Here is a 14956-nt window from a genome sequence, read left to right as displayed (position 1 = left end):
TAGGATCAACACCCCACACAACTGGAAAAAATTGTTGAAGTGTGGTAGTATGCATCCCCTCGAAATTTTTGAATTGGAAATAGCAGGCAAAAAATTATCATACACTCAAGTAAAAGAATATAGAAGTATATATAGGAGACTCATTTTCACTAAGCCTGCAAATGACCAGAGAAGTGCAAAGGCCTGAATGGCTACATGATCTCTTCATAGAATAAAGTTATGTCCTCCATCATTCTGAGAAAGTGTATATGAACATGTGCTCTCCTTGAAACAAAAACAGCACGTACTTTGAAAATTGCCTTAAGTGTCGAATTAACATACATCCAAAAACTGTTGCAGCCTTCAAGGACATTTTTTATTGCTTTATCGCATGCCCACCTTCTGCATCTACACCTGAAAAGAAATGGACACAGCTATTGTTCGTGGGTGTCTTAATTGAAGAATAGGCATTCCTCATAATACCCATAAAATCCTGACGGACAGCAGATTCACAACAGAAATTTATTCTGGGAGCATAAACAAAGCATAATGGCATCCATACCCTCATTTCCTTAGACTGAGATCAGCAGGCATTTATTACATATATACTATACAACTCATCCGGCGCAGCAGCAGCAAAACTGGATGCAAATTACAAGGCAATTTATCTGAGAGTCAAACATAACCAGCATCATTGCATCCTTGCAGCAAAATATTAACTTTCTAAAGAGATCAGGATTACAGTAATTCCCAGGCATACCATATGCATAAATGGCCCCAAACACCCCAGTCATTGCTTTCCTCTAAAGAAGGAGCCAAGCCGACTTATAAATTGTTCCTTTAGTGACTCGGGAACTTGCCGATTAAAAGAATCCTTGATATCACGTATTAACAACTTCCTGCATATAAGAAACATGTGTCAATGCTGCAAACCTTATTTATGGCAAAATCTTAGCTAACTACCTTTCTGCATAAAATGAATGTGCCAGCGCTGCAAACTTTCCACATATAATAGGAATGTTTCTTAGCTAAAAGATTAGGGTGCTTTAAAAAAAGAAGGCAACAATGGATGGGAGACCCTTGTAGCCAATCCTGAGCCCACAGTGGATGGATGGGAGGCACCGACTGAGGACAAAGACCCCTGCCAGCCACAGTCACAAATTTAGAAGCTATCTGACATGACATCTCGCTCTGGCTAGCTGGACTGTTTCATTTTTTCTTCATAGTTTATTCAATATTGCTTTGGGTTTTGTTGCAGCTTAGTTGCACATAAGAACTCTTATTTTTCGTTTCCTGTTTGGTAATCTTACTTTGGTTTTGTCCTTGTTGGCATTAGATTGAAGTGGCAGTTTTCATGGCCCTTTTTTCTGTAAAATAAATGTTGTATTTTGTATATTAATAGAAAGCTAAAGCATTTTATCAAAAAAAGGGGAAAAAGCAGACTGGTCAAACCAGAAAATAGTTGCAAGGAAACATGAAATCATAAAAAGCCAAATTGTCTACTGCAGCTAAGCTAAATGTAAATATGCTCTTCCTATAGTAAGAAGAATCATTCCAGATATCAAAGATTACCAATGCAGAAATTAGCATAACCTCCCGGAATATTGGAAAATGATTAAATCTAAATAATAATATCAACATTCAGTATGACCTCTTCACAGTGTGTGACCATTAACACATTACTGACCAAAAGATACCCAAAGATAACAACTGCCAACCAAATCCTGAAAGAAAAGCAATATATCTGGCCTAAGGAAAGAAATGCACCACCTAACTTGAACAGAAGGCACACAGGAATCTATCCTTAAGTGCTGAATAGCTCCCCCAATTACCAATGTCTTATCAACTAGTCTCAGACTGAAAATTACGTACAAGGTATATTTCAGAAGAAATGAGTGTCATCCCTCTCATAAAATGTGCTCAACTTAACCTTGGATTCTCAAAATAAGAGACTGCAGTTATATATCTATGAGTAAAGAAATGAAGACTTATATATCTATAAGGAGACTTATATATCTATAAGGAGTAAAGAAATGAAGACTTGCCGTGCACAATGATCATAAAGAATGAATTCTAATAATCCTTTTTCAGTAATTTTGTTGGTTGCTTATACATAAGGATTACACTGTACGAAAGTTAGCTAGGACTCACAATATTAGTTGAGGAGATGAGAAGGCACTCAGAAATTTTGGGACATTTAGAAATTTTGACTTTCTATCAATTAAAATTTAGCCATTATTTGTTTTTGTCAATTGCCAACCTTGCAATCAAAAAGAGTTGTATTATATTCAAATAATGGAGCCCTCCAAGAGTCAAGCTACAAATTCCCAAGTAAAGGAGTTGGTCTTGAACATATAGAACAACGTAATATCCTAGAGTCCAATGTCATTTTCCTGCTTTTGAATCTAGTGTCGATATTTATACTTCTGAAAATGGATATGAACATGCAGTGGAGTCCCTTATCCACAACTAAATACAAGAGAGTTTCGAGCCAGATGGATGTGGAGTAGAATAAATGAAAAGTCTTACTAAAAGCTCAGTTATTTCTAGTTTGCGATGCACAGAATATGCACTGATTTTTTTCTAGATGTGAAGAATCTTTCTTACTTGATGAATCAACTAAAATTAACTTCCCATCTTTGATAGAGTTTCCAAGTCTTTCTTTGCATTATGACAATATTTTTGGACCATCTGATTGTCCCTCTTGGCAAGTATACTTGTTATGGTCCTAACAGGCTTTCAACCACCATCCCTATGTAAAGGTCAACCACTCTACTGACCATAAAGAACATAATTATTTGAAGTTCAGGGAACATTGGTTCCCCAAAAGTGTTAACTACAGCAATCTTCATAACTGTGCTTCTGTTACCAAAGCTTCTGTGAGCACAAAACACAAAAATTAAGACTGCCCCCTTATGGCTACAAATGTGGTTGAGAACCATCATCCTATGCCACTTTCAAAAGAAAATCAATGGACAACAGTGCTCCACAATAAGCCCGTTCGAGTCCAATACAGTTCTGTCATATTTCCTGCTTCACAAGCTAGGGTGTGCTTCTCCCACGCATGGTCCTGCCCCTGCCAGCCAGTTCTCTGGGTGAGACTTGCTTGTCCAGGCTAGCCCTCACTCTCCAAATAGGTGGCACAATCAAGTCTTTTGGCACGCTATGGCAAGGAAAAATTCTTCAGTGATATGGATGGCGCCCTGCTTCTGTTGTTCCTAACAGCATTCTGAAGAACATGATCCTCAATAGGACATCCCTCTGCCTCGTCTCCATAGCTTTTAGGCTCTCTGTCAGCTGCTGCAATAGACATTTAAATCTCTCTTCTCAACTTCTGAACCCTCAATCCTTCAATGACATCATTAGCCAACCCAAAATCTCTTCCTGTCCAGAAATGAAAGCTCCTCAGATTGGCAGTTTCAGTGTGGAAAAATCGGAATACATGCTCCATTTTTACACATTCCAATGCAGATGATTAAATGGTGTATTGAAGGTTACAAGAAAAGCCTGTGAGCGGTAAGCTTACTCAATTCTGGCCATCATCCACAGCCTTCATAGATCAAACAGACTACTCAGCAAAATACATGATAAGCTTCTCCTCAAGAACAGATGTATTTTCGTACTTTATTTTGAGTATCTCAAATCTTGTAGGAATGCTATGCAGGGATCATGGATCTAGGTAATACATGGCCTCTTCCTTGAACCTTGATTCCCTGAATTGTGAGATTGCCAAATCCCCCACTTTACTTGTAGGTAGAGGTCTTCAAAGAAATCATAAATACTCCAGATGAGTTCATTAAATTGGATACGGTGTGGTTTTATCTTTGCTAGAATTTGTGTAAAGTTGGCCCTGGGAAAAGGTCCATCAGACAAGAGCATTGTGGACTGTAAAGACTTCATATGGTCCCAGCAATCAGATTACAATAAGCTGGTCTTCAAGCGTAGTCTTTGTCTACAGGCAATATATCTGAAGAAAGCTTGTCAAAAAGAGATTTATTCAAGCAGAAGCATCATCTATTGATCACAAAGGGCAACTTCAATGGATTCCAAAAAAAGTACAAGTGATCAGTGAGGCAACAGAAAAAGGAAAATCCAAAGTCAGTTCAGCAAATATCAATAGCAAATCAAAAAGAAAATCTAAGGGCCTGCAGCTGCAAATCTCAGCAGTGAAGAAAGATGATCCTAGCAAGGAAGGTCCAAATTTAGCTGAAAAGCACAAAATTCCTTATAATAAGATACAGTGTAAAAATCTCAAATGCCAAAATAAGATTGAAGGATGATATCAAGTAAACAGCAAGTTTAAAAAAATTCAAAGATTTATTTGACCTTTTGTAGGAGTCTATGATGATCTATCAACCCTTGCTGCCTACAGGTATAGCTAAGGATGCTTGTAGTTCAATGACTTTAGATATAGATTTGGTCTTGTTAAGAAATGAACCCTGGTGGGTCCTCAAAGGACAAGTAGAGTATTAAGGCAATCCCCCGTACAGTTAGAAAGTTATCATTAGAACTGAATGATGTATATATTGCCTTCTTCCATCATGAAATGATATCTGACATCATGCATTTTCTCTCTCTGATATTATTTTGTGTGCATGGAAATTCATGATAAGTTGACACAAAGCAAGCCAAGAAGATCAGAGTCTCCAATATTATTTTGTGTACAGAGCATGGGTATAAAACGAGATAAAGTGAAACAAAGAATTTTACATGAAAAACACAGAATTAAAGTCACTAGTTAGTTTTTTAATTAAGAAAAAAAATAAAGGTGGTTTAAATATTTTAAATAAATAAAAAAAAATACAAAACAAAACAAAACAAAGAAAAAATCACAATTTTTGGAGAGATGGTTCACTGTTGTTGAAGCAAGAAGCCATCAAAAGCAGATGCCCAATGAATAGCAAGAAGGCATCAAGGCTGTCCCAACAAGCAATTGAAAAGAGAGATGGACACTCAGCAGATATGGAAGGGGAAGAGACCTAAGTCACATGACACGAGGACACATAAATGCGAGTAATCTACACGAGACACAGCGACCCTCGAAAAAGGACACGAGGGACACATTATATATATATAAAATACTAAAATAGAGTGTCTGATCCATATAGATATGAATCAGGGTGATATCTATTTAGTCTTTAGTATACAATATTTACTAGATAGTAATTTACTAGTTAGTTTACTAATTTACTACATCAATGATGTTCACAGTTCAATGTTCATTGTTCATGTTATAACTCCTGTTATTAACTTCAAATAGGTTCGATCATGTTCAAATTTCACATAAAGTAGTTTATAAATTATAAATTTATGTGTTCAAACTTCATTGTTGACCAAAGCATTAATCGAGCTTTCCCTCCCTTTAGACCTCAAAGGTGTAGTGAGCAGTGAGCACATGACGGGGAGTTGGGTTTTTTTATTTCAACACACGATCTGTACGTGGTCACTAGTTTATAATAAAGTTAAGTTCCATAGGCTATAACACAACTTACAGGAAATTTAAGTGCTCCAAACTCTCAGCAAAGCACATGAACGCTCGTCTCCTACATCTCCAAGTCCATGTCGATGTGAAGTTGTGAACTGTGCTCTCAATGTGAAGTTGTAAGCATTGCGCTTGAATCTGATGGAATTGCTCACACTGTACAACAAATTGGATTTCGACAACGAGCAAACGCGACTTTGGCAACAATCAATGACAAGAAAAACCCAAAAACGAGCAAACGCGACTTTGGCGACGATCAATGACAAGAAAAACCCAAAAATAAACCATGTTGCAGGTTTTAAATATCACTTTTCATAGGACACATGTCCTAAGAGCCAAAAATGTTAGGGCACGTTTTCGCCACGTCCAAAACACGTGTCTCGATTGGAAGACACGTTTTAGGGCACGTTTCATGTCTGACACGTGAAATACGAAACACAAGAACCTGAGGGATGTGTCTTGTGACTTCGGAAGAGACCCGTGCATCCAACAAAGAGAAAACTTGTATATGCAAAGAGATGACTCAACACGAGAAAACACAAATAGCAAACACATGAGAGTACACACAAAAATATGCAAAGAACACAGGAAAACACATAAACCTTATTGTGGGAGAAAAAGAAAGGAAAATCACATGCAGGCATCATTTACAGTAGCAGTCAGAATCCCTAACCTGACTGGATAGACATCATCCATTTTTTTTTTAATGCAGAGGCAAATGCCAAATATTTAAAAAAAAAATACTTGTATGAGATATGTGCAGCAGTGTGAACAGCAAAGTCTGAAATCACGCCCTAGACTGACAAAGTTGAGTTGAATTAGTTATAAAATAAATTGAAGTCTAGAAATTTATTTATCTCCCAAAATTTTGGGCAATGTTTTGGAAAAATTTTGTCAGACTCTAGATGATTTGTTAGCAGGTTGAAAGAGGCTAGAAGACATTTTTGTGCAGAGTGAGAGCCAAGTAGTGTGACGTTTGTGTGAAGCAGCGCATATGGCATAGTGCAGTGAGTGTGACATTGACCCTACAAGGAGAAATAACTCTATTTTTCTAACTCAAGGATTAAAAATGTCAGGTGAGCAGTGCACATTATCTTGAGACACACAAATTAAAAGGGAAGAACAATTTGTCTCGGACCATACTAACGAAAAAAGGTCATATAAAAGATTGTCAAGGATAGCAAAGGGCACAAAAGTCAAACCTATTGACAAAGGGGATAATATAGTCAAGTTACATCCGTCAAAAGATTTATGCTTCTAAAGGGGATAATATAGTCAAGGTACATCCGTCAAAAGGTTTATGCTTCTAAATGGGATAATATAGTCAAGGTACATCTGTCAAAAGGTGGTGGCATGTGGCAGATAGGTGAATGAGGTAGGAAATGAGAAGGGGCAGCCCTAGGTCACATGCTGGAGCACAGGGGTGGCTAATAAGAGGGAAGCCCACACTTGGGTTTATAAGGTGTAGGAGGGAGTAGTCGTGGTACATGAGATACCCCGGCCTTGATTTTTTCACCCTTCTTTATATGTCTTTTGCCTTTTTATGATTTTCTTTGATTAACTGCTCGGGGCTCAAGGGGTTAGAGCATGATGTATAAAATATCACAGTGAATTCCCCCCTTTAAGGTGGGGCAGTCCATCGCCCACCAGGGGTTGGGACAATCATGGGTTTCCATATGATTAAGGCTCATAGAACCTATTGGAACCAGGTTGATGGCCATGATGATGGGGTAGAGCTCATGTATTAGCTTTTGCCCATGTGCTAAATGTTTTTGTCTCGGCCATCTTTTGCATTTTTGTGGTACTTTTCCTGTTGAATGTGGTCATATATGCTTTTAACTTTCTTTTTAGATGCATCAACCTATGGGCTTCATTCCAAGCCATGACCCAAGGTGTGGGCAAGGGGAAGGGGTGAGCTGACCATATGGGGACCCGATGGAGGAATGTAGACCCGGGTGGGAGAAATGATGGATGTGGTAATAATGAATGGAAAGAGGGTAATATGAGCAGATAAGGGAGCGGGATAACGCAACCAAAATCAAGGTTTCCCGTGAAATACCATCCCTGAAACCAAATGGTCAATAAAAGAGATCACACAAGACTAGAATCCAAGTTTAATGTCTAAAAGGGCTCTAGGGGATAGAAGCACAGACCTAGCCCATTATTTCCGCCGAATCTCCCCATTAATCCATACCTAAAAGTGTCCATGATAAGCAAACTACAATACTCAATTTCAAAATGACAAGGCATACCTTTAGATTCAGGAGGCCCACCTTCAAACATATGATCATGGCAGGTGGGCGAGGGACCACATGGTTGGCTCATGTGGCGAAGAAAATGGCACAATGAGCTAGTTGATGCTTGCAAGGGACTGTTGGTTGTCGATTGAGGACCATCTTGAAGAAAAAAAGAACTCCTAAGGATATTACCCATAAAATGGTGGGTAACAAGACCCAAGAGCATGTTTCTACCATGTAAAAGTAAGACATATATAAAAATATTACTTGAAATATTCAAGGTGTAACAAGGAATCAGAAGTCTAAATTTGTTGGAGGAAGTAGAAAGATGAATGAGACTAGAGGTTAGGACAACTAGTTTGATGTTACAAAGGCAAGTGAACAAAACATGCAAGATTTCGGTGCTTAGACTTAGGTGCTATGAAGGATATGACCTAAGTCACCTGACACGGGGATTCAGGATTCGTAGGATACGGGGATTCGAGTGTCGAATTCGGACACGTTGACCCCCCGGAATAGGACACGTAGGATTCGTTATATATTATTTTATTAAATGTGTATATATATATATATATTAAAAATTAGATATTTCTTACACAAATTCTAATTAATGATACAAATTCATTGATTTCAAACATAGATCTTCATCTAGATGTTAGTTTTACTGTTTACAAAGTAAGTTAGTAACATTATAGCATGCATAGTACATACAAAATTCAAATACATGTCAATGGTCACATAAATCATGATTCATAAATGAAAGACAACTTACAAGTTACAACTACAAGATAGTAAGATAAAGACACTGACAGTTGTAGCTTTCTCATTAAGTCATCAAATCAAAATGTGTTACATAGGTAGTGCTGGTGCAATGCTAATGGCAAATAGAAATAGAAAATATAAAACAACTATAGGTACACAAGCCTCAAGGAAATAGGCAACCCATGACTCATGAGTCATCAATCCTCATAGTCATCATCAAAATCAGCATCAATGTCCTCATCATCATGGGCACCACTGCTCTCCTCTGCATCCTCCTCCTCCCCTATATCCATAGTCGCCTCTGCATCTGCTGGTGTGGAGGATGACCCCTCTAAAATATCACCGTCATCAAATCTAAAAGGCTCTAGCACTGGATCATTGAGATCCATGTTGGCCAATGCCAACTCAACACTGTTGACCATACCCATATCATCAGGAAAGACATCCCACATCTTTGTCTTTCCCCTCAACCACTCTTCCCTCTGCCTGTAAATAAGACGAAGGTTGGTGTGCACATACACCATTGTCTCTACCCTGGACTACTCAAGCCTACTCTTCTTCACACTATACAAATTCCCATATGTGCTCCAATTCCTCTCGCAACAAAAGGATGAAGTCACCTGAGAGAGGAACCTCATGGCTAACTACTAAAGAGGAGGGCTTGTTGCCCCATGATTTGCCCACCAAGAATAGGGCTTCTTAGCCCCCTTGTCTTTAATCACATCATATCCTACAAATCCACCAGTGCTAGTGGAAAACTCTGCAAAGGCATCCTCCACCTCATCAAGCAATGCTCTATCCTGAAAAAAAAAACATGAATGCATCTTTCCTCCCCTGTGAGATTTCACCATCCATTTGAGGAGGGAATCTTGTTAAAATTGGAAACTAGGGCCAAACTCCATGTGGGTCATCTTATTTATGGCAGCTAATATTTTTATTGGATCCCTCTCATCGACAGGTGTAGGATTGATCTAAAGATCATCCGATTCCGATAAGTATTTACAAAGTTATGAATTTATTTATGTTATAAAACAAATTGTCAAGTCAGCCAGAAACTTGAGTAGGCTCAGAAGCCCAATAGTCATGTCTATTATCATCTATGTTTTAGTATAAATAAGTAAGGACTTAAAGTCATCTGATACACACTCTTTATGATCTCCTCTCCACGTCTTGGGTTTTCGGAGAAGGAGAGACACTAAAGAGTACGCTGGCCTAGTATGATGCCCTAGCTGCAGTACGATGCCTTAGCCGCAGTGAATCTATACGCATAGCAATGGAAACATCTACGTGATGCCCTAATCCGTTGGCAATCAACAATCTCTATACACTGAGACCTTATACGCTATACATTGTACATGGATTACATGCAGTTCATGAAGACATAACGTGATGCCCTAATCTACTACCCTAATCCATTGTCATATGGAACAGTTGCAGGTAGTCGCAGTCAAGTATGGTAGCCGCAGTCAGCATAAGGTATCCGCATATGAAGTGAACTCGGGTACAAGGACCCGCACTCAAGGGTGATAGATCCGCATTGAATTAAGGTGGTATCCTTGTCAAAAGACTACACCTTGGATGGCTATAAGGTGCAATCATACTAGTTCACAGATTGATGGAACAGCTAGAAGGTTGGACCTAGCCACTGCAAAGTAGTTACACTACAGCGTGAATTATAACACAAAGTTGTAGATGACAGCGTGGTAAATCCAAGGCTATCTAGAAGCAATCTTTTTGTAGCTGCTTAAGCATATTGGACAGTATAATACAACAATGATTTGAAGATGAAAATCTCGGACGAAGGGACTATGTTACACACAGCAATCCTGAGATATAGATCTCGGTGCCTTATGGCAGCACTAACAGCAGTGACGTGGAGTATTAAATAATGTTCCAATATGCAGTAATGAAAGAAACAGTGATCACCTCAGTAAAGAGTATCAGTCTCATCAAAGAGACTAGGACCATAATCATACATAAAGTAATGTTTCGATGATGATCAAAAGATCCTTGAAAGGACACAGTGTCAACATAATGAGAATGATAAGGATAAATAGCCTCAGATCATAATAATGAAAGACTCAACATCATGGGCATATCAGCAAGGGCAGCATGATGATGCATGATGGGCACATTAGCAAGGGCAGCATGATGATGAATGAAACAGTGAGCTTGATAAATAATGAGAGGCATGATGATGAGAGCAGGAGCAGCTCAGTCATCAAGGTTCAACACATGTGACATTACAGCATGGTGTCACACAGTTATGTGCAGCAAATGGACGAAAGGTAGCACTACGATAAGGGAAGTCGTCACCTTGGAGAATCAGTTGAAGCAGAATGTCTTCAACTGATCTCATCGTTATAGGAGATGAAATATGCTCAAATCTAGATAAGTCAAAGTGTTGACTTCTGTTGTAGATGTACTATCTCTCTCTCTGCTAAACTTTGAATAACATAAAAGAAGAATTGATCAAGGGTTTCCCCACATTAGGGTTTGTCCCTGGCTAGTGCCACATTTTGTGTCCTCTTTGTCTTGGCTTGTTTTCTATGATTTATGTTTATGTTTTATCTGCAGTTTACTTTAATGCTGATGTGATTGCTAACCTGGAAAAGATTTTGAACTAACTGTGAAAATTGAAATAAATTGCTCTAGCATAGAACATACCAAAAATTAACAAATCTGCGGGAAGGTCCACCATTCAGCCACTCATGGTTGTAGTATTTTGGGTTCAATGAGTGAGCCAAACAATGTAAAGGTGTACAATTCTTGTCCCATCTGCTGACAAGAATATCCTGTATAGTACCACAGAAGGCCTCTGGTGATGTCTCGTACTCTGGGCACTCACTCTATAGAATAATGCTCCTCACAGGCTCAATCATGGAATCCCATCCCTCCTAAACCTCTCCTAGGATGGGTTTGTCTGTATCTGCAAATCGAAACAAAGAAATGATAGGGTCCATGATCTGAATAATTAGATCTACCCTCTCCCACCAAGCATCATCTAGCACTGTGTCCTTCACTCTTTTAGAGGCTACTTGATCTATCTTTCTCCAAAAAGACCAAAACTCAGAAATAACCATGGCCCCAAGAGCGGTCTTGACCTCCCTCAACCTCTTCAACATCATGAATGAAGAGGCAAACCGTGTATCAGCAATCTTCAACAATGATAGATTGTTGTACTCCTTGTAGATAGTGAGGGCATTTGTATGATTTTGCACAAAGTTACGGATATGTCGTGCATCCTCAATAATGTTACCAATCCAAAGCACATCAGAAGCAATGGATTTCAGTGCTAAGTTCAATGAATGGACAATGCAAGGTGTCCAAAACACTTGTGGATATTTAGCTTCCACAATCATGCCAGTAGTCTTGCAAACAGGTGCATTATCTGTAATGATTTGCACACAAGAATCAACACCTACATCTTCAATAACTTTAATAAATAACTCACCAATAAATTGTGCATCCTTGTATTCTCCAAGTGTATCCACTGCTTTCAAGAAAACTGGACCATTCAAGGAAGACACCATGAATTTGATGATTGGGTGTCATGCTAGATCTGTCCATCCATCAGAAACAATGCTAACCCCAGATGTTGGCCATGATGCTACAATAGGCCCAAGCATTTTTTGCACCTATTTTTTTGCTTTCATCAACAATGTGGTTCTAAGCTTCTCTGAACCAAGAGGCACATACGATGATGGAGACCCGTGAGTTAGAGCTCAACACATCTCAATAAATAGAGGTGAGCATGCAACATTAAATGATATGGAGTTTTGATAGAAAAAGAAGGCAATGGTGAGATCAAGCTCTTCCCGTTTCTCTTTTTGAAAAATCTTGTCCATTGGACCAAGTGTAATTGCTCTTCGTTTTGATGCTTGTCCCCCAATAGAACTCTCAAATGGAAATTTGGTGGTGCCTTTCCTCAAAAATGGAAGGGGGTCTTCATTTTTGGTTTTTCTTGATTTTGCAGCCACATTTTCCATACCAACAGTGGACTCCTTTTCCATTTCTTTCCTCTTTTGTAAAGGAACAGCTTTACAAGCTCCAATTCCACAACCTGGTAAAGCCAACAAATGGCCTTTCACATAGTAATATGTGCTTTTGAAAGAAATGAGGCAAAAGTTGCATCTTCATTGCACATTGCCTCCTCCCTTCCCCTTGGTGCTTGTCCCATCCTCTCTTATGACATATTTCCACAAGGGATATTTCTCAATGTTGTCTTTAGGTCCTCCTCTTCCCTCAACATTACTTGCAGCAGACTCTGATGATATTGGGGGAGGAGGGGCATCTCCAATGGAAACATTCTTCCCCTTCCTTTGCCCCCTAACTGCTGCCTTTGATTGAACCATAAATACTGTAAAAAAAATAAACAAAACATGCACAAATTTGTAAAAAAAAATCATATACAAACTGCTGTAATAGAAATGCAAAAAAATAGAGAGAAAATGCACTTACCTGGTGCTTGAATCTCCTTGCTGAACGCTCCACACCCTTAGCTCCTTGCTCCAAAGCCTTAGCTCCTTGCCCACAGCTCAAAGTATGCAAAACTGAAAGAGAAATATGGTAAAAAACATAAAGAACAGCGCCTTTTTTATGCCCGTAGATTTCAATTTTGGGGATTCGAATCCCAGAATCGAGACACATTGTGTCTTAACGGGACACGTACAGGATTAGTATGTGTCCCGTTAGGACACGACGTGTCCCCTTCTGGGATTCAAATACCCAGTGAATCGTGTCTGATTCGCAAGATTCAGACACGTGGCCCCTTTATAACGAATCCGGTTACTTAGGATATGACCAAGTGATACGGACACTGTAGCAAGGTGGATGAGGCAAGCCACAAGAGGGAATGACAAATTTGTTGTTATGAAAACAAGTGAACAAAACATGCAAGATTTTTGGTGTCTAGTCTCAGATACTGCTGCCTATGAGATCAAAGACAAGGAAATCATTGACATCAGAGTGACAAATTGTCAGGATAAACGCAGCAAGATTGTATGGTATGCACCGGCTTTCAGGAGGAATTTGCTTTCTATACAAGATATTACTAGAAAGGATTTCGAAGATGCTTTTGATGATAGAGTGTGTGAGATTCAGGATAGGTAGAAAAACTGAAGTTGGAGCAAAATCTGTGGAGGAGAACACATTGTACATGTTGGACGCAATGCCAATCAAAAATGAAAACATCGCTGATGGTGGATAAGCAATCACAGTTAAGTATTCTGTGATGTGAAAAGTATGGACATTCAAATTTTCCTAAACTTAGAGTCTTGAGGCTACTACATGTTTAATTGGACAGTGCAATGTGTGAGGATTGCTTTGTAGGAAAGTACCACAGGGAACAAATCAAAACAAACAAAGCTTGTAAAGCAGTATGGTTGTTGGAACTAGTGCACAACCATCTGTGTGGACTGATGCCAACACAAGTTTCAGGTGGTGCCAGGTGTTATCTTTTTGAGATTGTCTTTTGAGAAATCAACCTAAGGGGTTCGAAATGGACAGCTTAGAGATGCTTTCTATCACCAACAGTGTACCTCTCACTTCAGACTCGGTGCTTTCTCATTCTAGGGGGTATACCCTTAAAAATCAACAAAAACAATCTTTTGCTCTACATATAAATCTTTCTGATCTGCATTGAATTATATCAAAATCTGCAACCTTCAAGCGAAAAATTGCTAGACTTGCAGATCTGCAACTTGTGGCCTTAATAAGTGAATATATCATTGTAAACAGTGAACAATTTTTGGAATTCAAGTCCATTTTTTGTGAGCACACAACAGCTATGGACACAGATGCAAAAGTAGAATATCAGCAAGGCAACCAAATCTTGCTGACAAGGGAATTCAGATCGAAATCCTTAAACTAATGAGAGCAAATGCACTGAAATAGTTCTTGAACAAACAAGATTTCTGAATCGGCCACAGAAAGAAGACATCACTTTATTCATTAATCAGAGTTGTGAACAAATTAAAAAGCCTGAATAATTTCAAATGGAAATCACGCTCTATTAAAGGGCATAAAGGGATTCAAGTTTTCAATGATCCTTATCCCCACATGATACTCACTGATGCACTATGTAGGAGATATGACCAACAAGGAAGCTTCAAAGTAGCTTAAGGATTCAAAAATGAAAAGAATGGAGTGAAGAAGACAGATAGCTTAAGGCTGAAGAAATTATATGCCCGATCCCTTCTTACAGTTGTAGGTACACTCGTCCTTGGATTGTCCAAGAGGTGCACTCTCCAACAGAGATCTCTCCTAAATTTGCCATGCTTCTCTCTCTTTCCATATTCAAAGTTATAAACTGATTTTATTTTTGACATGTTATCTCTCATCCAAAAGCAGCACTGGTTTTAGAGGGGACTAGGAACCATTTTTTTCCTCTTTGTGGACCCTATCTTCCCTCCCATAGTAGCACAGCCATTAAGCCTAGATAAAGGTGCTGCTTTTGTTCCTTTTAACTGCTGATTGGAATTTGGAGTGTTATATT

The 14956-nt window shown here is 38.8% G+C and overlaps 1 protein-coding gene across 8 annotated transcripts in view; it reads right to left on the bottom strand.

Moving 5' to 3' along the window:
* LOC149226956 (ubiquitin carboxyl-terminal hydrolase 25-like) overlaps positions 1-14956 on the bottom strand; it is a 228913-nt gene that overhangs the window by 91108 nt on the left and 122849 nt on the right. For 2 of the 8 annotated variants that reach the window (XR_016247760.1, XR_016247759.1), the window contains exon 8: positions 1086-1120. Coding sequence is in view for 3 of the 8 variants with exons in the window: in XM_089377644.1 (XP_089233770.1) it covers positions 770-878; positions 1058-1120 (172 nt within the window). In the remaining 5 variants the exon portion in view is untranslated. Of the gene's footprint in view, positions 1-195; positions 879-1057; positions 1347-14956 lie in introns of those variants that run through there. The other 6 variants (XR_016247757.1, XR_016247758.1, XR_016247761.1 and 3 more) reach the window with 6 other exon arrangements.

The sequence above is a fragment of the Pinus tabuliformis genome, chromosome J (genome assembly GCF_031772625.1).
Source record: "Pinus tabuliformis cultivar Carrire ecotype Pingquan chromosome J, CPIR1, whole genome shotgun sequence".
Classification (NCBI taxonomy): Eukaryota; Viridiplantae; Streptophyta; class Pinopsida; order Pinales; family Pinaceae; genus Pinus; species Pinus tabuliformis.
This window is presented reverse-complemented; position numbering and strand designations above follow the sequence as displayed.